The 22215-nt window shown below is 37.8% G+C and overlaps 4 protein-coding genes across 6 annotated transcripts; 2 read left to right on the top strand and 2 right to left on the bottom strand.

Annotated features, from left to right (window-relative positions):
• The first annotated feature begins 276 nt into the window (after nucleotides 1-276).
• Nucleotides 277-17118, top strand: Chd64 (transgelin calponin-3). The gene is made up of 4 exons (XM_076321491.1): nucleotides 277-502; nucleotides 15554-15690; nucleotides 15769-15973; nucleotides 16612-17118. The coding sequence occupies exons 1-4, from the start codon at nucleotides 446-448 to the stop codon at nucleotides 16780-16782; spliced, it is 570 nt and encodes a 189-aa protein (XP_076177606.1). The 5' UTR covers nucleotides 277-445; the 3' UTR covers nucleotides 16783-17118.
• Mrps6 (mitochondrial ribosomal protein S6) lies at nucleotides 16587-18594 on the bottom strand. 2 transcript variants are annotated; one of them, XM_076321495.1, is made up of 5 exons: nucleotides 18419-18594; nucleotides 18141-18280; nucleotides 17858-18019; nucleotides 17680-17782; nucleotides 16587-17085 (listed from the first exon to the last, which is right to left on the bottom strand). In XM_076321495.1, the coding sequence occupies exons 1-4, from the start codon at nucleotides 18461-18463 to the stop codon at nucleotides 17680-17682; spliced, it is 450 nt and encodes a 149-aa protein (XP_076177610.1). In that variant the 5' UTR covers nucleotides 18464-18594; the 3' UTR covers nucleotides 16587-17085. The 2 variants fall into 2 exon arrangements, with proteins under 2 accessions (XP_076177610.1, XP_076177609.1); XM_076321494.1 differs by lacking the exon at nucleotides 16587-17085 and having other exon boundaries at nucleotides 17625-17782; nucleotides 18419-18593.
• A 940-nt stretch (nucleotides 18595-19534) lies between these two features.
• On the top strand, nucleotides 19535-21179 carry Hsc20 (iron-sulfur cluster co-chaperone protein HscB-like protein, mitochondrial). The gene is made up of 3 exons (XM_076321489.1): nucleotides 19535-20428; nucleotides 20503-20789; nucleotides 20865-21179. Exons 1-3 carry the CDS (start codon nucleotides 20063-20065, stop codon nucleotides 20992-20994), a joined length of 783 nt encoding a protein of 260 aa, XP_076177604.1. The 5' UTR covers nucleotides 19535-20062; the 3' UTR covers nucleotides 20995-21179.
• Ak6 (adenylate kinase isoenzyme 6) lies at nucleotides 21001-22161 on the bottom strand. 2 transcript variants are annotated; one of them, XM_076321493.1, is made up of 3 exons: nucleotides 21908-22161; nucleotides 21641-21792; nucleotides 21001-21570 (listed from the first exon to the last, which is right to left on the bottom strand). In XM_076321493.1, the coding sequence occupies exons 2-3, from the start codon at nucleotides 21764-21766 to the stop codon at nucleotides 21229-21231; spliced, it is 468 nt and encodes a 155-aa protein (XP_076177608.1). In that variant the 5' UTR covers nucleotides 21767-21792; nucleotides 21908-22161; the 3' UTR covers nucleotides 21001-21228. The 2 variants fall into 2 exon arrangements, with proteins under 2 accessions (XP_076177608.1, XP_076177607.1); XM_076321492.1 differs by having other exon boundaries at nucleotides 21012-21570; nucleotides 21904-22160.
• Between the last annotated feature and the right edge of the window lie 54 nt (nucleotides 22162-22215).

Here is a 22215-nt window from a genome sequence, read left to right as displayed (position 1 = left end):
GGTCGTTCCAACGGTTCTAGTACACCGTTTACGAGTACCGCGTAGAAACACCTCGAATTTCTACACGCCTTGGACAGAAGTTTTTCGAACGCGGCACGAAAGGCGGCTCCAGGAATTCGTCGAACGCCGTCTGACGTCATCCTCGTGCCAGACTGGAGAACGGAGGTCACGTGTCACGGCGTCGGACGAAAACTCGATACCCGTCCAGCTTCGCGGCAACCAATAAGCGTCCGAAGGATTCTCTCCAACGAGGCGCGCGATCGCCGGTACGGTCTCGGTCGTGTCAGTCGAGCCGCGACCGTGGAACAGTGAACGTCGCATAGTTCTGTTACCTTTTTTTTTTCTCCCGTACGAGCGTATCACGAACGCCGCGAACGTTTGCCCGTGCGGACGTTCTCTTGCAATTTTTTTTTTTGTATCGTAACCGGTGAAGCAAGTCGAGGGTATGATGGCCAGCAACAGGGCTACCAAGTCGGGTTTCGCGGCCGAAGCGCAGAGAAAGGTAAGGGACGAAACTCGATTTTCTTTTTCATTTTGCACGCGTCGCGTTTGTTCGGTGCCACCGTGACCCAGTGCGCGACCATCCCCCGTGGAATTCGACCTACTGAGGGTGCGTGGCCGCGCATGCGCGGTGACCGGGGTTCATTGCACCTGAACTCGTGCGAACGACAGGACGTGAAATTAGATTCCGTTCGAACAGTGATCGTCGGCGGTTTTCAGAACTCGAGTGATGATTTCGATTAACGAATCCTCGACCGGTTTCACCGGGAACGTTTCCACGGGGGCGTTTCCGGAACGTAGCGGGACGGAAGACTCTTTTTTTTTTTTTAGACGCGTACTTGTCAACATAGACAATATAGAATCGCGTCTACGTTGATTCGATAAGAAAATACACGATCGAATTTGTGTCGAGAAGAAACCCTGAATCAATTGGGCGAATCTGTACCCAAGGAAGTTTGTTTATTTTTCTTTTTCCAAGATTCGAGTAGTGAATGAATATACGATTCTCTTACCTTCGGTACACTGTTTTTGTTTCCCGTTTCCTTTGGGTTCAGTGATTCGTACGAAGGCGGTGAAGTCGATAAATATTATGCCGCTTTATTGTCGCCCCGAAGAACACCGGGATTATTCGCGTGTTTATTTTGGATCTAGGTGTGCGTAACTGTCAGACGTACGTAGATTACGGTGCTCGTGTCGGTGAGATTCCGTGACCGCTTATCAGGGACTAATCCCACGTGTAATTAGAATGCATTGTGTGCATTGTCCACACAGCTCGACAGCGGTGACGGTGGTCGAATGTCGTTGAGGGATGAGTTTTTCGATAACGGTCGGGATCGAGTATTACGCTGTTCCTTTGAAGAAAAAATGGGGGAAAAAAAAAAGAAACGATGCAACGTCGTGTACACACACGGCAACGAAGATACGTTGACGTAGATAAGTCGGGTATAAGCGAAGGATTCACGGAAGATTATCAAAGTTTTGATACGCTCGAGGAGCGTCCCCTTCGGGACACCTGAAGATACACCGGGTGCCCACCTTTGGCTCGAATTTGTTCGTGAGTTCGCCGGCAACAGCTGCCAGGCGGTCCCTTCTTTCGGTCGGGGAATTAAAATGAGACTCCACAGCCAAACAAGGGAGCGTCCCTCACGAAACTCGCTGGCCATGGTACACTTCTTCGCAGTAATCGGTTCGACGTTGCCCTCCTAATATTTTTGCGACACTGCACGCAATAGGATCGTTGTGTCGCAAGCTGTTATTCGTGGAAACGATTCCAACTGTTTCCACCGGTGCGGTAACAATACATTACTGTTATTATCGAGTACATTTCTTTCGTTTTGGAAAAGTAACTAAAATTCTACCTTCTTTTATACGCGATGTGTAGTTTCACTAGTCAATAGTAATGCATTTAACGTGTTTTTTCTTTATGGATTCTCTTTGAAACGATATCGTATGAAAATCTAAAAGAACGAGTTCTATTATACAAGTTTCCGAAGAATGTGTGCAATAAATGTTGCACATTAATGTGTTAATAAATTTAATATTTAGATAGTCGTGTTTACGATATTTGTATGTCGAATGTATGACAAAAGTTGACGTAAAGGAGTTATTCCGTTTACAAGTAATAGTATCGTAGGTTATTTGTGTCTCGTGTAAAACGTGTTTGATATTAAATTGTAATCTATTGCCTTTTGTTTCATCAGTTCCTCTTTCCTGTCGACGAAGCTTGTTTCACAGCGCGGTCTATAATCGAGACTATTGTCGTAAATGTAAATGAATAAAAACTAATGGTATATATTACTTGGGAGAAACTGTCGAGTATATTGGTGTGAAACTGTAATGAAAATATGTATCGATCGATAGTGTGGCGATGTTTGACAATTAATAAATATACTGTTCGCTAATGAGACGATTATTACGTTAGAACAGTTACGGAATCTTCTACGATGATGACGCAGTATTTGAACGGTTGCATATGGTACAATATTAGTGTACCTATTGCAACATCGTGTACAGAAAGCGTTTTACAAATATAACGACAATATTAGAATTTATTTTTAGTACGTATCTCTTTGATTTTACAATTACGTAATTCTGATTGCGTTTATCGTTAAGAGTACGTTAAATACACTTACATTGATTAATAAAGCTATATTTATATAGTCGAACAATTTTATAAAAAAAAAAAAATACACCGTTTAATATTGCTACAAAGACTATCGTAACAACTGTTATATTACTCCTTCGATAATTGATCATTACTATTTTCAACGTTGCCTCATACTGTACCATAATTACATCACAGAATGGGATACGTTTTCAATAATCTGCAAAAAAGAACAAAAATACAAGAACGCACGATCTCGAAATTACAACTTTCCCTATGTATACATACGTCACCTTTTTCGGTCCCCCGTAACGAAAGCACGGTGATTCACATTTGCAGGAATACCGCAATCATTTGTCGGTCGAGTGAGAAATAAAAAAAAAAAATGGAGCAACAACGCAGCTCATCGCGTTCAAATTAGGGTGTAAACATTCGCGTCGCGGTTAATTGTAAAGATAACGTCCCGATCGAGGAACACTGTTGCACCGTGTCCCTCGATGAAACAAGGGAGGAAAAAATGGGGCAAAACACAAGGGGCCCGTTGTTGTACCGGCTTCGAACGGGACCGGTTTCTTTTTGTTCCTCGTGAAACAATTGGCGTGTAACAAGTACGAAGGACGCTCATTATGGCACTCGCGGAGGGGCGAATGCTCATTACGAAGATACGCTTATCGCCGACGGAATGCAACGGTTCGTTCGCTGTACGTGGTTCGCTGATACTACGCGGTTTCTGTCCCACGATTAGAGGACGTTAGCTCGAGAGACGACATGTAAAATTGTAACGGAGGTGCGCTCGAATTTCCAAGATCCCAAGGCCGTTGTCTCGTCTATCGTCGTTACGGTATTCGATCGACACACGTGCACGTGTTACGTTAACTCCAACGTGACGAAAAGGTCAACGATAACATTGTCGTCTTCGGGCTTGGTACGCGACCACTTCTCGATGGTTCGATGGCGAATTCTCCGGGCGGAACGTTTCTCAGAATTAAAAATCGTAATTCAGAAACGTTGACGATTGTTTCTCGCGAAGGCAGATGTGATTACTTCTTCAGCTCGATTCGAGGAAATACGTAACGACGTGCATCGAAGCGAGAGATATGTTACAATTACGTCCTCGTGTCCCTCGAAGTTTGTATACTACAAACGAAGAAAAAGTCGTACAATATTAACGTTTCGATCTCGTGCAAACACGAGTGAAATTACCCGAGCTTAGAAAATGATCCGTGAAAGGGTAACACACGGTCGATAGTGTAAATAAACTGAAATGTCGGTATGCATCCGATAACGACACGTAATATAACAGTCGATGTGCATCGATATCTACACGGTGAACATGACGTAACTTTCTTATCGGTTATTTTACGAAAGATTCGTTACAGTAGTGTAGGAGTTTTTTTTTCTTTTTTTTTTTAATACGAAGATTATCGCTGTTGCAAGAAGTATCATTTCCTTCTACCGAGATATTAATTTGTAACAATTATCTTCCCGATTGTCCGACCACTTCCATTAGAATTTCATTCGAGCACATTATCTTCGCGTTGATTTCGTTCGTTATTATTTCAACCGGTTTTTTTTTTTCTTCATACGGGACACATGGTAGCGGTGTTTCGTTAGAAAATGAGATAACAATTACAGCCACGTGTTTCCACGAACGTCGCGTGATGAATGCGCAGTATTATGCCTCGGATCTAAACATAGACGTGCTTCATCCCCGAGGAGGATATCTGTATTAGCCACCGGAAACGCTATAAAGTGGTTTCCGTTTTAGGAACGAATAGCTGAAAGGCGCCTCGGGGAACTCTCTCTCTCTCTCTCTCTCTCTCTCTCTCTCTCTCTCTCTCTCTCTCTCTCTCTCTCTCTCTCTCTCTCTCTCTCTCTCTCTCTCTCTCTCTCTCTCTCGTCTCTTACGATTTTCGTTCGTTCGTTCAGTCATCGATGTTAGATTAAGACTCGTTCCGATTCCTCCACACCCACTTCCTTGAAATTCTCACGCCCGTTGACCTTTGCGTCGTTCATCGTCTTGTTCCGGCATTCAAATCTCCGTGGGACGAGCTTCGATTCGCGATTAAGAAGTTCCTAACGCCTCGAGAATTTCTACATCTCGAAAAACGATACTTCTTCCCAGCTGTTTCGTCGAACGAAAATTCTTTACGTTGGATCATATCTTCGATCGAAAGTCGTAAGAGGCATATCGACTATGTACTTTATTCGACAATTTTACTCGTCGTTTTCCTCTTTAATCGCTTCGTGTACTTTTATCGTAACTTATCAACTTTTAACTTGTTTTCAATTGTCACAGATACGCGAGTTTTCTCTTGTTCGACACTGTTAAACATTCAATGGTAATCGATTGGGATGCAGGCGTCGTGTTAATTTATTTTCACGAAAACACGGATAACGGAGGGAACTCTTTTAACGAGCACGGATAATGGAGTTTCGTTGTAACTGGAAAATCCATTTACCTTCGTTGAAAAAATTGGAATAAATTCGTACGCAAATCGGTAATCGGTCGATTATTTGAACACGCGATTGTCGCAATACAGACTCTCCTTGGAAGTGAAAATATAGCAGAAGGTCGTTAATAACGGATCGAAATTCACGTATGTTCCGTTCGCTTGTGCAACATTGTGTCGCGATATTTCACGAGCCAGGCTCGTTGAAATTTTCGAACAAAATTCCATCGAGAATAAGCGGACCCGAAATATGGATCTCCCCTCTCCGTTGAAAATCGAAAGCGTAAATATTTAACGGAATTAAGCAGGGAACGTGAACGTCTTGACAAAAATTCCACGATGTTGCAATCACGAGTCGCGAAACTCCGCGTTCGCGAACCGACATGAATTCGTACACAAATCATTAGTTGACGCGCGAGGCCGAGCATGGCAATAGAGGCGAAGGACACCGAGCGTGCAACACGAATTCTGTCGAGCGAGTCGGAGCACACGTACGTGGAATCTTACGTCTGCGTTTCTACTCGATCTGTTCGTGAAAACGAGAGACAGAAACGAGGTTCCCTCTGATTCATCGGAGCACCTTGTGCAAAGTTGTGAGTAACCGATGAAATGATCGATGATGCGTTCGCGATAAGACGAACGTTCGAGAAATATATATATTCGAAACGTTATCGATCCATGGAACTCATCGATACATAACTAATCGTCGACTTCCTTCGGTGAACGAGGAAGTTGCGTTTTCCCGTAGAATTTCCACCGTGGGACAAATAAAATACTTTTATCCCGTTAAATGAGTCGTTTAGAAAACTTTACGGTTCACCCAGTACGATACCACAACCGTTTCCTTTGCGAAACTTTCGTCGCGATTTGAACAAAACCCGACGACTCGGTACAATTTTATTACGAATGATCTTATAAAAATTCTCGACCACGTGGAAGAAACAATTTGCACGATTTTCGTAGCTCGAACGTTGCCCGATGTCGATTTAAGTAAAACGCTGCACGAACGAACATCCTTAAAGGGTATAATCGTACGATCTCACGTTCTTTGGGGTAATGTATCGCGATAAAGTTAAGTGCAAAATGCGGACCATTCTCGTGGAACTTTCTCTTGTTCGTGAGTCACTCGAGCATAGCTTCTTCCTTATGTCATACCTCTGACAGGCATTGGCCTAAGTCGGCTTTAATTATCGACCATTCGCCCCGATGATTTATTACTTAATCGAACGATCACCGCCAGAACACATTACGAACTTCATTCTGATTACGTGCGCGAGGTTCTGCATAATTGAACGGATCGTGTTACGTATTGCAACGGATTATAATATTACGTATCGATTCTATCGAATTTTAAGGGCCAGATTTAATTCAATTTCTCTCGTGTTAAATATCGATTGTTTTATACTTAAATCGATTTTATGCACAAATGGGGGACGAATCGTTGCGCGAGATGCAATTTTTCAAATAGATACGATTCTTCGAGAAGATGAATACAGTACGGAAAAGTTAATTAAAGACGAGTCTGTGAAAGATGACCGAGTTTACAGAGACCATTGCAACAACCTCGACACCGTCTCCCCTTCGTGACCTTGCATTCTTTAAAATTAACAGTCGCAAATTCCCACGAGTGCTAGAACAAATTTCACGGTCGGGAAACAACCGTGAACTTTCCACTTAAAATGCAATAAATTTCTATCCGAACCGAATCTCGCGCGCTCGTTAAACAATCACATGAATATTAATGAACCGACGGTTAATCTTTTTCTTCCCATTCGAGCGATATAAAGATACGAAGGAACGATTTGTACCGTACGGAGCAAGAACATGGGTACGTTCGAGTATCTGGAATAAGATCTCTTCAAATTTCTGCAATAATTACACTGATCATTAATCATCAATTAATCAACAAAATAAGCAAAAAAAGGAACGAGTTATCCATTTCGAAGGTTTCGAAACATTGTAAACAATTGATTCTAGTTTTACAATACATTAAACTATTTTATTCCTTTTCTTAAGATACTTTAAATGTTAACGTTTAAAACCTAATATTTAGAAATCAATCTAACTCCCAATATCTACAATTTTTGTATACCAGTCGACCTTTGCGTTTCAAATTATTAAATCGAGTTCGTGGCTTCTTTTCTCGAACGATTATGAAATTTCGAAAAAAGAAACAAACTTACCAGCAGCTATTCAAATTTAATTCCATTTACCGGTACGAAATGGGAACCGTACAGTTTCGGTAGACAACGTTTACACAAACCAGGTTGCGAGATACTGCTTCGAGTGTATAGCTCCTATAGGCGAGCAAAACCGATAAATGGATTAAATCAATGTTGCGAGGCGATTGTATAACCGTGACGTATTTGTAAGTGACTTCATTCAATTTGCAAAGTTCCACGTGCGAGCACGGGACACGATGCCTTACCTGTTCGGGCTTCATCTCGTTTAGAGGCCCTTATATGGCCGACAGCAAGCAACCAACCTTCAAGGTAGCTCGGGAATTGAAAACGTATTGCTTGTAAGTGGATAAACCGACCGGGAATAATGCGACGCGAGGTCTCGTAAAGTGGGTCAACGATTTTTTCTGAAAAGGTGCACGCATCGGCTGAATGGAGCTTTTTCGAACAAACGGTGCTGAGTTCGTAGAAAACCGGGTACCTTGGGTTCGACGATGAACTTTCAGGGTCGTGAACGATGTGACTGGAATATTGCTCATAACTATTTCAACGACAGTGAATCTCGGATGATCTCGCGGAACGGGTCTCCGGATCGTGTTTATCCTTCGAACCGCCGGTTTCGGCCATTTTTAACGCGTTTACTGCCGTGTCATATAATACAGAGTGAGCCAATAAGTTGCCATCCGAAATACTTTACCATTTATCGGTTTTACGAAGAATCTTTCGTACGAAATCTTACATTGTTCCTGTCTTGTATTTTTCGAGATATTAAGACGAGTATTTAAATTGCTCCTGATATGCGTTTTCGTAATCTGCTACAGGACGTAACGAATGAATTGAACGAGCTGTAACAAAGTAACATTGAAGTAACCTTCGCTTTTATTATTGTTTCTAATATCTACCGTCTAAGATGACTTGATTCAAGGTCACCTTGATATTTGAAAAGATACAAAAACATGAAAAATGTAAAGTGCTTCTGTTCGACGATCACAATATCGAATACAATATATTTCATACGAATCGATCGAACACTCACCCTTTGATCGAATCGTTCGAAATAAAAATATTGAGTGAAAAGTGTAACTTATAAAAGTACGTACAGTACCCCAGGAAATTGTTGACTTACCTCCACAATCGATTCGTATTTATCTCAAAAGGATCCGTTTCGAAGAATTCGAAATTTTTTTCCCATCTTGATTGAAGCTCTGTGGCTCGAACCTAAAGCAGTCGTTACTTATCGGATAAGTAAGTCGGTTAACAATGTTAATTCTAAGACCGATAAATTAATTTAACTCGACACGATGTAACGAGAAACATGATTTGAGAGAGCTTCCTTCAATTTGTCTGGGTGGTTCGTCGATGGCAGGCCTCTGACCCAGTTTACACGACCGTGAACGAGCCAACGTGCCATTAAAAGCGTCACTGCCGCGAGTGCTAGAGAGCGCAAGACGATCCTTTAATTGCAAACACTTGCCCTCTTCTGACGCATTCGAATCACGTTTACTCGCAACAATCTGCACTCGTCGCGCGTGCTCGAACGATACGTTGTATTCGTGAATTATGTAAGAAACGAAGATATTTTGTTTTTGTTTCTGTTTTCGTCCTAATCGACGTCGAATGTGTCGTTCTACGTATCAAAATAAGAAAAAAAAAACATCACTTACCATTTTACGTTCCCAAAGCTTCGTTTACGAGATGTAGGTGTCCGACTTTCGCGCTGCTCAAATCTCGACCATCTGAACGCGCAGGCGCAGATCGCACACAGAAGAAACTCGTGTCGATGCACATTGCATACGTTGCACCGGCGACAAACTGCTTCGAATGCATCTCCGTAGACTTTAGTGTATCTCGCACCAAAGGTTTCAGTCATTCTTCGCACACTGAAATCACACACTACTTGTATTTTCTGATTTTATAATATACATATTATGCAATCATATGAAACATTCTCTCGGTCATAATAGATGGAATCTTTTATTTTATGGACATTTCACATTAAAGAACTTTAATTTTATTTCGTTAACATTTCACTCAAATTTTAACATCAATCTCTATGCAACGGTGACGTGTCGTAAGAATGATTCCTCGAGACGACTCCGTTGCCGAAAGAATACTAACTGCTGCAGGTTTCGTTCGATTTTAAAGAATATTAATATTTGCCTCGAAATTCTACGTTTTCTATATATTCTAATTAATTGAGAAACACGGGAGTTACGTGTTGTAAGTAAGTTTAGAAAAATATCACGGAGTTTGTCCTGATAGTGCATTTAGTTTTTTACTTTTATTCTTTTCACATAATCATGAAAGATCTTCTGACGGAATCGAACATTAATCAAAAGAGAGATAACATGTAAATCAAACATCAAATCTTACCCTGTCGCAAATCTTGTACACAACTGATCTAAAATTCGAACGACGAATCGACAACCCAATATTTCTTAACTTTTTTACCTCGTGCCGTATCTTATTGCGCCTTCTGAATTTCGAGACAGCAAATAGATATTCTTTCGAAATCTTTGCAGAGTGCACACGGAAGTTTCTACTAAATGATCCTCGTCCAGTCACTGACCGTGCCCAACGTAAGTTAACTCCGATGATCGATCGAGAAACGGTTCGATTTAAATTGGTAGATTCGTAACGCTCGGGCGAGCCCCACAGGGGCCATTTTTTCAAAAGAATTCGTAGAGAATACAATTATCAACCTATCGATCTGTTCGTTCTAAACCTTTCATGTGCCGAAGCAGAAAACGATGCGAAATGCCCAAGATAATTAACTTTGTTTCGTCGATTATTATTCTTCAAATCCTCTGCCGCGTTACAATTCATTTTGCACTCTCTCACGAACGAACGATTCATAGTCTACTCTCGCAGGACACTCGTAGACTCGCGTGTTCCCCACCATAGAGACGCGCACATCACTGGCGCCAGTTGGCACATACATTCGAATCTCTCAATTGCTACACCGGACGATTACTTTAATCTCTGCTTCCTAAATCCAATAACCGAGTTATTAATCACCTTCTACCTAAGCTTAATCCTTACAATCGAAACGTGACTGCCAGTTACCTATCAAAGCACATTCGGATCAACGATATTCTCTTTCCTAATGATCGCATATTTCATACGTCTGTGACCTCTTTCGTAATGCAATAAACACGGTCCACGCGAGCAGAGTCGAGGAGGATGTACACACAATTAAATAGACTCGATCCACTCTTCTCCCGTTTTCACAGCAATCGAGATAAATTAATACACACGTATCTTTTTCAATATTCAAATGTCCAATATTAAAATATTTAAGATACGCGCAACTTTTACTAGTTTTTTTATCGTGTTCAAATTCAAATAAACACGTACGACAGACTACTCAAAATGGACCCCGATTGAATTTTTATTGGAAGAAAAAATCGTTTCGATGAAATGAAAATCAGAGGTCAATTAGGACTTTGAAAAAATATTTCACGGTGTATACATTTCTTTGGTAATTAAAATAAGGCGGTTAGGATGATAAGAGATTGTGGTGTACAAAAGAGTTCTTTGTCAGATCGAACGGGAAAAATGATACAAGTGAGGGTCCGATAGTAACCCCGCATAATTTCGAACACAATAGTCTCCACCACACCCTTCGAACTCTAGAAGGCTGCTCGAGAAGAGCCGGATTCAAGATCGCTTGGTATGCAGTGGAATCTATATAGGTAGACGTCACACCCTGTCCCTAAAACTTCTCCTTTTGCTTTTCACTCTTTATGTGGTCTAGACGCGGCCTTCTTAGAATTTAATATAACGACAACTATTGTTTTCTACCAGGGATTCGAGTAGATTATCGTATCGGTACGTTTATCGTGCAATTACTGGTCGCTTCCTCCCGTTTCACTGTCTCGAAGACATATTGAAAGTGATAACAAACGATGCACAAAGTTTTTAACTTCAATGAAATTATTGTTCCGAATTGGGTTACCAAATCGGTAACGTTCGCACCGATAAAAGTTTACAGAGATCTCGTTTCAGAGCTAAATAGAAAATTGATAAAATGACTCGGTAAGTGCTTGAACGATACAGGCCATTGCCCTAGTATTTTCTCAACTTACGATCGTAAAACATACAACTGTCTCGAAGAACAAGTAATTACCGACCAACTTTGAACGATCGATGCGCTTAACAATTAAATTACAGTCACTGGATAAAATCACCCGCTCTTATATTTTTCTTCCTAAAATATTTTTCCCCGTCGCAAGTATTAGATCGTTCACAAAGTGATTTCGTTTTCCAAAACGAAGAATTTATAATTTGATAAAATGTTTACGCACTCTGAAAAAATATTCATTTTCACCAAAAAAAAAAAACGAAACGACTTTCCGAACGACTCGATAATTTCAACGAAATTTTCGGATGTGAAAGATTTCGGAATAAAACGAGAAACTTGGTGCTCAAAAATCGCCAATTAATTCGAACTCGATGATCTCTCGCTCAGCTCGACAGACATTGCTTGGGAATACAAGCGCAACGAGAATTAATTCGACAATTGCACAAATAGAGAACGAGGAATAACGCGTTCTGCGAAGTCACGCAGTCTGCACGGCAGACCTCCGGGCGTTCGCGTGAATCGTCAACACGAAGTCACAGAAGTTAATCTCGCAGGTGCTTTCATAATCGAGGAACGGCACTTCCTCGGGGCGGCCATTCCTTCGTTTCATTTCGGCCGACACGAACATTCCCCGTGAATAACCACCGCGTTAGTGCCCGTTCACTCGTTTCTCCGTTAATGAAATTATCACGGGCTTACTTAATACCTATATATAGAATTCGCGTAGTGCTCCACATTATTGCGGCCCGTGTCGCGGAAGATAATGGACGTCGACGAGCAATTCGAACATTATCGTCGTAAGCGAAAAAATATTTGCGAAGAGACGCTCGCGACGAACGGGCAACGGTGTTCGAAGCTTACCTGGCATCGTTTTCAGTATGCGCGCGAAATATTTACAAATACCGAGAGAACCGATTATCGTTGCAGATAGGATGCGTAGAAAAGTTCATTGGACCCTGAACTGACAAACGAATGAGATCGCGAGTCGAACGAGCGGGCCGAGAAGTGCGAGCAACCTGTAGAATGTTGATGATCGATCAATTTTATATTAAAAAAAAAAAAAAGAAACAGAAAATATCGAAGTACCAATATTGAAGTTTCTGTGATCCTTGACGAGCTCAAAATTGCCAAGAAATATTTCACAAAATATGTTCAAGTTCCATCCTTCGTGGATGTGATAATTTTAAAATGCACCAACTATTGTACCGGATCGAAGCGTTTCACAATCGTTTAAATTAGAATAAATTTGCATCGATGCTGTACCAACTTCGGTCAATATTTCGTCGATTAAATTTCAAGCCGTATAAGAGTCACCGTCGATGAAGTTAAGCCTGTCAAGAATGCCACGGTATTTAACCATAAACGGTTAAGCATTACCGATCGAAACCTCAGAAAGTGCAGTTTGCGTAATCCGCCCTAGTTAAAACTGCTGGTACCGTCGTAGCGAGTAATTAACGAAGCCAAAGGTGAAAACAAAACGATTGTTACGTTTCATTCGCAGTTCGACAATCCGTCGACGTAAAAAAAAAAAAAACAATGGAAAACCCGATTGGTGAGCGATACGCGACGCACAATTGACGTTATTAAACGATGTCTTCAATCTGGGGCAAACCAAAAGAAAGAGTTGCTTCTCAATGTCCTATAAACAAAGCTGAGCTCGAACAATAAAATACGTACACCATCGCCGCTGAGAAGTGATCTTTGAAATCGCGTACACTTTTGATACGAGTGTTTTCTTTTGTAAAAATCGTAAAATTACATATATCATTCGCTCCTTAGAAATCACGATCCTTTTACACTGTCCTGTCGTGATACGTGCATATAACGAACGATCGAATACTTTCGAGCGGTGATGTGTGTCGTGGAATAATTCAATAGGAGGCCTGGTTTTAAAAAGAGGACTCTTTCTGTGAAAGCCCGAACGTTTCGAAATTAAACAATCGCTATTCACGTTAATGGTATTATACATAATAATTGCTCTTACATGCTCCAACTCGACGAAGGAGGCGCAATTTCAACAGACCGAGCGACTCGTTTGGTGAAAGCGAATACCTCTAACGTGAAACTTCTTTGCATGAAACTGGGCATTGTTCTAACGGACTTCCTGATTTGTACAAAGAAAAGTTTGCGATTCTTATTCCTCGTTTTCACTTTGCGCCCCGAAACTTGACGAGACCGATCAGATTTCCTTGATTCCTGCGTCGCTTGTTTTCTATCCGACGAAACACGAATTTGGATTCGGAGTGATCGATTATCGTGTCTTCCGTCGTTTCGATGATTCAGATACGATACTCGAACAATATTTAAACACCTACGAAGTATTCGAATAATCCGAGTCGAATGGTCGTGTTTGAAAGCTCGATTGATACGGAATATTGAAAAAAAAAGAAAAGAAAAGGATTCGAAGCTTTCGTCGAAGGGCCTGATTAACCGAACCGAAAAAAAATCGAATCACCGATCGAAAGAAAGTGTTCAGAGAACGTAGGGACGTCGAAAATGTAACCTTGTCGAAGTTAAAAATAATTGTACAGTTTTCGACGATGCAAGTGATTTGCCTTCTTAGCATGCAACGTGTAAACCGACTATTAACTTACCATATTATTACTTCCACGTTAACAAAAGGTGATCTACGTGTCCTCTTACCGTTTCCACGTACGCCTCGTGCCTTCGTATCGCGATATCGTGACTTTCAAAAATTCCTGATTTTATTCGAGTCACGTGACAGGCATATTTTACTCTCCAAGGTAAGAAGTCCGTGTAAACTTCTTACGATACGAAATTACGATGCAACGATAATTGTATCGTGATATTGGCCGGGTTCGTGACTAAATTCTAGCTACTGAAAAAGCAAACGTACCGCTGACGATACCGTAACCGGAAGTCGTTGCTAACTCGGACAAGATTAATTTTTCGCTTCTACGTTGACTAGACACTTTTGCTACAATTTGATGCGAGTGTTACACGCCTCCCGAGCTCTCTGCAAATATGTACACAATTTAATCTATTTTGTTTGCTACCGGAGGTGTTTCGTTGCGCTTTCCAGTGTGAAGATAATCCATCGATATTTGCGCAACGATGCACCGAATACTCGTAATCTCTCGTAATATACTTTTACGCGAGTCCAGCGTACGTAGGATCGGTAATGTGTTATTTTAATCGCGCGATCGGGACGCTGGACGTTTCACGACGCGAAATACATCACGATCAAGACACCGTATGCCTAACGGAATATGCATACTGCACCAGGATGAATGCGACGGTCCAAGCTTGCAAACCTTTCCTTTTTAGGTAGCCTTATACGTGAATAACTGTGCGCCCATTGCGCGTTCACCATCGGTTCCCGCGGACTTCTAGATTCAAACGTTGTCGAGCAACCGCGATTATCCTCGCCGAATCGAGCAGCGATTTTTGGTGTTTCGTTTCCATAACTGAACGTGAAGAGTGTCAGATTCGTGATAAATTGTCACGACGAGAAACGGTTTCGTTCAGTCGAGAAACATTGTTTCCGCAGCAACGGAGAGACACTGACGCGCTCTTTACGGAATAGAATAGAACAAATCCGACAAAATCCGTGTAAAAGATTGTTCTCTTAATTCCCTGCGTTGCATTCGACTCACGAATCGTGGCCTGGGCCGCAGCCCGTGTATCGAAATGTTGGGAAATACATCCAATACGCGTGAAAACGAACGAAAGAAATAGGAAAACCTGTCTACTTCGGAGAGCCTCGTTGACGATAACGTAGGCGGGAACGTGCTCTCGGTTTCTTTACACGGGACAAAAACTTTCTCCGAAACGATGCTTGCGTTTACGGGGAGAATTTGTGAGACGCGTCGGAAGGAACAACGAACGAAGTGTTGAAACAAGTTGGGTCAGTGACTCCAGCCGATGCTCGTGTCGCAGACCCTACAGGATGTGTTACTTGGATCACTGGCACATCGCATAATTAATAACAGGCAGCGGCCAGAACCTCGTCGAGTTCCGTCGTGTTTGAAAGATTGATACGGATCTCGGTGTCGCTTTGATAAAAATAGAATGAAACGAAAATGAATTGTTAAGGATTAAAGTTTAGGGAGCTCGTATAATTTTGAAGATTCATAGCTCACCGATGGATAGATTCATCTGTTTTAACGTTTACTCTAAGCTTTCGCGCGTAATAACGTTATTTCTGACCGAACGTCATTGAGCGTTCAAGGAAATGGCGATTGACGATCGTACATCGGTTCTGTTGCAGATCAACAGTAAATACAGCGAGGAACTGGCGCAGGAATGTTTGGAATGGATCAAGACGATCACTGGTGAAAATATAAACACCAACGGGGACATGGACAACTTCTATGAGATACTGAAGGACGGGACTCTTCTTTGCCAGTACTTACACTCCATGAAACGACGTTTGCCAACGTGGCGTTAATTTGTTCGATATTAATCGATATTTACATCTTCCAGGCTAGTAAACGACATCAAGGAAGGCTCGGTGAAGAAAATTAATAAAACCAGCCTCGCTTTCAAGTGTATGGAAAATATAAACGCGTTCCTTGAAGCCGCGAGGGCGCTAGGTGTTCCGGCTCAAGAGACGTTCCAAACTGTTGATCTTTGGGAGAGACAAAATCTTAATTCTGTAGTAATTTGCTTGCAGTCTCTTGGTAGAAAGGTACGAAAACGAATTATTTCGTTCGTTTTTCAGCTGGCTACATATTTTATCCGAAATTATTGTATATGGGACGTTTGTAAAGCAGATAATCTAACATTAGAAATGTATTCCACTTATTGTAGGAGTACGAAAGTTCAATGCTTCTTTTATGAATTAGAAGTTTGCAAAGTTACATATCAACAGATATATTTCAATGAATTGAGAAATACATAAACATAATTGAAATTATGTATAAGCATGATATTGTAATAGAGTTACAAGTCTTTTGCACATACATTGAACAATGGAAGTTACACTTATTTATTGATCAAAATAGTCGCTTCTACTGTCAGAACAAATTTAACTAACTACTCAAAATTACAAAGATATTATTCTAATTGTATCTTTAGCCACCCCTATTATTTTATCTTTCATCTTGTATTGATACTCGTGAACGTTACTTGAATATTTTCTATATTGTACAAATTTGAGAATTGAAAACTATAGAAAAAAGCACTTATAAATCTATGCTTGCATATTTTTGTTACCACAATGAGTAGATTATTTCTAAAATCCTAGATTCTCTGAATACTATAAAAAAATTAATACTTAAATAGGCAATTTTCTAGCATTATGTTGATTTGAAATTTGTTTTCCAGGCAGGCAACTATGGTAAACCAAGTATCGGACCAAAAGAGGCAGACAAAAATGTACGTAATTTCACAGAGGAACAACTAAGAGCTGGACAGGGTGTAATTAGTCTGCAGTATGGCAGCAACAAAGGTGCTAACCAAAGTGGCATTAACTTTGGAAACACTAGACATATGTAAACACATTCATTGTAATATCACCCGAAGAAATTCCAATTTCACTCGCTCCTCTTATTTTATTTTCATGATGTACTAGACTTATAGACAATGTTCATTGTACAACAATCTTTCTTATCCTGGTCCAAATTATTCTAAATGGCGCACAAACCACATCCTCGCGCATGGACGATGAACCAGATGACTTTGTATGCATTTACACTAGGAGATAGAAAAGTATGTACATACCAATGGGTATGTTACAAGATTTTTTTTGTACTGGTTTGGCAAAATGAGCAATCTCAATGTTATACATCTGTGCTCAAACTGAAAATTTTAAATATACGTCTTTAAAAGTAATGCGTATATAGTTGATAAATTGTAACAATTAAAAGTGTTATTCGTTTTTTGAAAAGAAACCGATTTATTTGCAAATGTAAGAGTAATGTTACATTATGCCACTAATAAAGATTGGAAAATGTGGCTCCGTATTTGTTAAATATTACATATAGATTATAAAACAGAGATACTGGTGCAACTGGCTACTCTGTTACTGTTACTGTAAAACCCCATACGAGTTACAGTGTAACCAAATTATACTTTAAAAATTCATGTTGCACGTGAGATGATAACTATTATAATTATTGTATAATGATAAATGATATATAATTATATTAAGTATTTTGTACAAATATTTTTGATGATTATAAAAATAATTTTTCATAATGTACTGATGATATGAGTTAATAAACCAACCCACAAGCAGATAAATAAATTATTCTTCGATTTCTTTAATTAAATTGTTTCAATTTAATATATTATATTGATTTCCCTTTTTCATGTCTAATGATTAAATCAGATGAAACTATTTTTAAATGCTTTATTTTTAAATAATATATTTTTTTCTAACAATTAACTCACTTATTTTAAGAAAGGATAATAGTCAAGTCCACTATTAGATTTAAATTTGTTCTTTTCATTTCTATCTCTGCTGGCCATTTTTAATAACTTTGTTACACTAGGTCTGTAAAATAAATATACGTGAAACTTTAAATTTCTGTTCAATTAGTATCATCTTACACTTAAAATTAATAATTACCTGTATGGTGCAGGTAGTAATTCTTCTTCTATTGTACATTTTATGTCTGATTCAGTGTTTTGTTTAAATATGTTTACTCTAACAATATCCACATCCCTTTTATATTCATCTATTAGGTCCTTTATCGAAGATGGTGGCACATCAAAGCAAAGGAAAAAATAACTAAAAACAAGAAACTTAGCATAGTTATATTTGTTCCTTTTTATCAGTATATTTCTAACGGATAATTAATAGTAAATATAAAGAAAAATAATACTTCATCTATAGAAACGAGAAACTTTACCCAGCTCTTTTATGAGTTTTTCCATGACTGGTTGCCTTACATGGAAGATCCTTTTCTCCCCAATTCTCAAGCTTCCTAATAAACCCACCTGTTTCAAATATCGCATTTGTCACTCTCTTCAAAGCTAGTATATAGTCTGTCTGTAAATAGGATTAGTCGTTCATTTGTATAAACTGTAAACATCAAAATGGAATAACAGCGTATCATTACGAATAAGAGGTTAAATATATATTGCATGAAATACAAATTGTATAAAGAGTTGCAATTCATTACAATACCTTGTTCATAATTCGTAATAGTACTGGCATTTCATAGATCGGCATATTGACGCAATAATTTTATTTCAAAAATATTAATAACAATGCACTTACAGTACTACAATTTCCTATTCTAGACAACAATTAGTATCCATGTACAGAACTTAAGTCACGTGATACTCCATAATCTACTTATAGATATAGATAACTTCAAAGTAAAATGTATGCCTGTTCTGAACTTTGATTGGCTAATTCAAATTTCATCCTTAATTCCAGCCATATAATAATGTAACCTAATTTTCATTTGTTCAACTTATCCAACTTTTTCAACTACAAAGTAATTTATAATTAGTGCTGTAAAAAATAAAAAAGAATTTTCATTTCGTTTGGATCTGTTAGGACTCGTTAGTAATACACGAATTTATTCAGCTTTAGATGTCTTATTAGAGAATGTTTTTACTCAAATAAATAAATAATATATTATATGACTCTATACATATTAGAGTCAAATGTTAATCGATATTTTGCCCTTTAATAGTTGTTTTATAGTTCAAAAAAGTATCCAGACTGCACATAGTGGTTACGCGATGAATCATAGAATTTCATAAAAAAAGTATTGTCATAAAAACAAATGTTGAAGACAAAGTTCTGATTAGACTTTGAGCATAATCAATCCCATAAGGTAAAACATCTATTTTATATCTTATCTATGATTATATTCCCATGGAAACGAAGCACAGTGGAAGGAGGTCTCTAATCAGAGCTTAAGCGTGAACTACGATGTGGATGTACTGACCAAGAGTGTACTCTTGTTTTAACCAGTTTCATTTATTTTTAGTTCCTAAATATTGATTTTTTTTAACGAACCTTTTGCAGGCGGAACCTTTTGGAGCAACATTATTTTAAAATCTTTATGGTGTATGTTGGGGTATGTTATTGATGTGGTTCTAGTATGGGATGAATAACATTTCATTTAATATTTTTGTTATTAGAGAAAACAAAGAAAATGTTCATTTAATTCTTTTATGCAGAATTTAATTTTCTTAGAATTTATTTAGGACTTTTTAAATAATTTTTACAAATAACTTAATGTCATATGTACAAAGAAACTATAAGAGGTAATAATTGTTATTCACAGACTGATTATGTCCAAAATCTAATCAGAGCGTCGCTTCAACATTTACTTTATTACAAAACTTTCTACGTTATAGGGAATCGTGGGCATTTGTCACTCGGTTGAACCATTTGCTTGCAAATCGAAATCAGATCTTTCGAGAACGAGAGAGAAAGCCTCACACTCTCCTTCTCTTTTAATTTGCCGAAGCTATCCGAAGTATCGAACTTGCGGACACGCGGTTGTTGCATTAATAAATGTAGTGGTAGGGAAATTCCACGTGATTTGAGAACGAACCATTAACAGCATATCTACGCCTATTTGTAAACTAACAATAGGTCCATGAGAAAATTGTTTTACAGAATTAACTATAAAATAAAGTATTCTACATTTGTTAACGATTATTGTCACATTGTTTGTAATAAGTGACCTATTATTGTTTATAAATTTTCAACCTTATTATTTTTTATCATTAGTTAACAATTACAAATTTCTATATACTTTTTTCAATGTACCAAGTCTTATAGGTTATGACATATTTATAACAAAAAATGTATCTAAGAAAAATTTTTAATCTTGCGAAAAAGTGTAACATTTCGTATTTATATTTAATAAAACAGCAAAGAAATTTACATTCACATCGAGTGGAAAAATATTACTTTCCCTCGTTAATTTTAACGAATGTGTCACAATACTCGAGTGACAGCCCGTTAAAATGTTGGAATTGTAATTTTGCGTATAAATCCGATCTCTTCTGCTCTAAATGTAAAGCTTTACAAGAACCATCCGAAAATTTAACTTATTTTGATATAATGGGTGTTCCAAAAAGTTATGATATTACAATCACAGAAATTCAAAGAAAGTATAAGGAGCTTCAAAAAGTATTGCATCCTGATAAATTTAGTAACAAGTCTGAGGTAAGTATAGTAGTATTATAGAATTATTTTCTTCCTTACAGAAAATTATATTTTGTTATTTTATTTTTTTATAGAAAGAAAAACAACTTTCTGAAAATTTATCATCATTGGTGAATAAAGCTTATAGTACGCTGCTGCATCCATTAAAAAGAGGGCTATATATATTGAAATTAAATAACATAACTATACCAGAAGAAATAGATAGTAAAAATGCAGAATTTTTAATGGAAATTATGGAAGAAAATGAAAAAATTGAAAGTGCATTAAAGGATCATGAAAAAATTGAAAGTGCATTAAAGGATCATGAAAAAATTAAAAAATTAGTGAAAGAAAATGAATCAATGTTAAACAATTTGTCAATGTAATACTTTCTCTTATTGAAGAAGAAATGTACTATATGCAATTAACTAATAAAGATATTCTTTTTTTGTTGTAGGAAAGTCTCAGATGCATTTCTAGATAATGATGTTGAGAAAGCAAAAATGCTTCTTATACGAATGAAATATTATGGTAGTATACAAGTTAGATTAAAACAGCTGAAACATGATTTAGGTATAGTAGAATGAATATAAATGGTTTTTATAGTGTATAAAGCTTTTGAAATATAATTGTACATTAATTTCAATATATAAATATATGTGTTTAATATAAAAAGTATGCTATTATATAGCACTTTGTTACCTATAAATTCTTTTAAATATCTTAATACTCTGTTAACATTTTATCTTGCTATGCTTCATATGTAAAATAAAAATGTGGCAGTATAAGATAAAAATAATAACAAGGCTTATAAAATTTACTTATTCCTGTTGGTTATCTATTGTCCATTGTTCAATCCACTGACATATTCTATTTACATTTTGTGTGACTTGATTTAAATTATTACTAATTAATTCATGAACTATTTCCTCTCTATAAGATGACTTTGCTTCGTCAAGAATAGTTTGAAATATTTCACAGTCTATATTATCTTCTAATTTCTTTCCTGTATAACCTCGATTTTTTAAACGATCATATAAGATTGTATTGTCAGTCCTTAATACAAAAACAATATCAAACCATCTCTCTGGGAAAAAGTCAGCCCCATGATAATCAACAATTTTTCCACCTTCGTACATAAGACCTTCCATTTGGTCTAATAACTGCAATTAAAAAGTATGTGATTCATAAGTTAATAAAGATTCTGAAATATATGTCAATAACAGCAATTACCTTATCTGCATCTAAAATGGGACACTGATATATTTCATCGTATTCTTCTAGACATTTATTTTCAATAGCAAACTCACTAACATTGATCCATGTTAACCCTGTTTTTTCTGACAAAAGGCGAGACATTAAACTTTTTCCAACTCCGGGTGTACCTAAGATTAACAAATTTTTGATTTAATTTCTTATTGTAATAAATGCATAAACTAATCAGTGATAATTGTTATTTTAGTGAATTTACGGATGACATTAATTACTATATTTACCTACTACTAAAATGTTCGGAGAACTTCTACTCGTGTTAATCATCTTCGAATAATTCAAATATACTTTTTATTATCAGAATTATTAACTTATTAAAATAAGTTAATCATGTATTGTAAACAATGTTAACAAGTTTCTAGAGGTTAACTACACATTCATGTAGTATGTGACACGAGGTTACACACATTTTTCAATGCGTTAGTTATGGGATGAGAAGTAAGCAATAAGTTAAATTTTGATAGATTTGAGAATATTTGAAAATTATTCTTCCGTCTTCATTTTTATAATTAACCATTTTAACAGATGTTTAATAT

The sequence above is a fragment of the Ptiloglossa arizonensis genome, chromosome 10 (assembly GCF_051014685.1).
Source record: "Ptiloglossa arizonensis isolate GNS036 chromosome 10, iyPtiAriz1_principal, whole genome shotgun sequence".
Taxonomy (NCBI): domain Eukaryota; kingdom Metazoa; phylum Arthropoda; class Insecta; order Hymenoptera; family Colletidae; genus Ptiloglossa; species Ptiloglossa arizonensis.
Note: the sequence above shows the minus strand (reverse complement) of the source record. Positions and strands in the feature narration are given on the sequence as shown.

Bases quoted from the DNA above. Each gene is read 5' to 3' on its own strand.
- Chd64 (XM_076321491.1), top strand. From the start codon at position 446: ATGATGGCCAGCAACAGGGCTACCAAGTCGGGTTTCGCGGCCGAAGCG. The intron at 503-15,553 runs GTAAGGGACGAA...GTTCTGTTGCAG, and splicing joins CGGCCGAAGCGCAGAGAAAG to ATCAACAGTAAATACAGCGA. The intron at 15,974-16,611 runs GTACGAAAACGA...TTTGTTTTCCAG, and splicing joins TGCAGTCTCTTGGTAGAAAG to GCAGGCAACTATGGTAAACC.
- Mrps6 (XM_076321495.1), bottom strand. From the start codon at position 18,463: ATGCCGATCTATGAAATGCCAGTACTATTACGAATTATGAACAAG. The intron at 18,020-18,140 runs GTAAAGTTTCTC...TCTTGTTTTTAG, and splicing joins AAAACTCATAAAAGAGCTGG to TTATTTTTTCCTTTGCTTTG. The intron at 17,783-17,857 runs GTAATTATTAAT...TTTATTTTACAG, and splicing joins TTACTACCTGCACCATACAG to ACCTAGTGTAACAAAGTTAT.
- Hsc20 (XM_076321489.1), top strand. From the start codon at position 20,063: ATGTATCTAAGAAAAATTTTTAATCTTGCGAAAAAGTGTAACATTTCG. The intron at 20,429-20,502 runs GTAAGTATAGTA...ATTTTTTTATAG, and splicing joins AATTTAGTAACAAGTCTGAG to AAAGAAAAACAACTTTCTGA. The intron at 20,790-20,864 runs GTAATACTTTCT...TTTTTGTTGTAG, and splicing joins ATGTTAAACAATTTGTCAAT to GAAAGTCTCAGATGCATTTC.
- Ak6 (XM_076321492.1), bottom strand. From the start codon at position 21,946: ATGATTAACACGAGTAGAAGTTCTCCGAACATTTTAGTAGTAG. The intron at 21,793-21,903 runs GTAAATATAGTA...TGTTAATCTTAG, and splicing joins TCCGAACATTTTAGTAGTAG to GTACACCCGGAGTTGGAAAA. The intron at 21,571-21,640 runs GTAATTGCTGTT...TTTTAATTGCAG, and splicing joins CCATTTTAGATGCAGATAAG to TTATTAGACCAAATGGAAGG.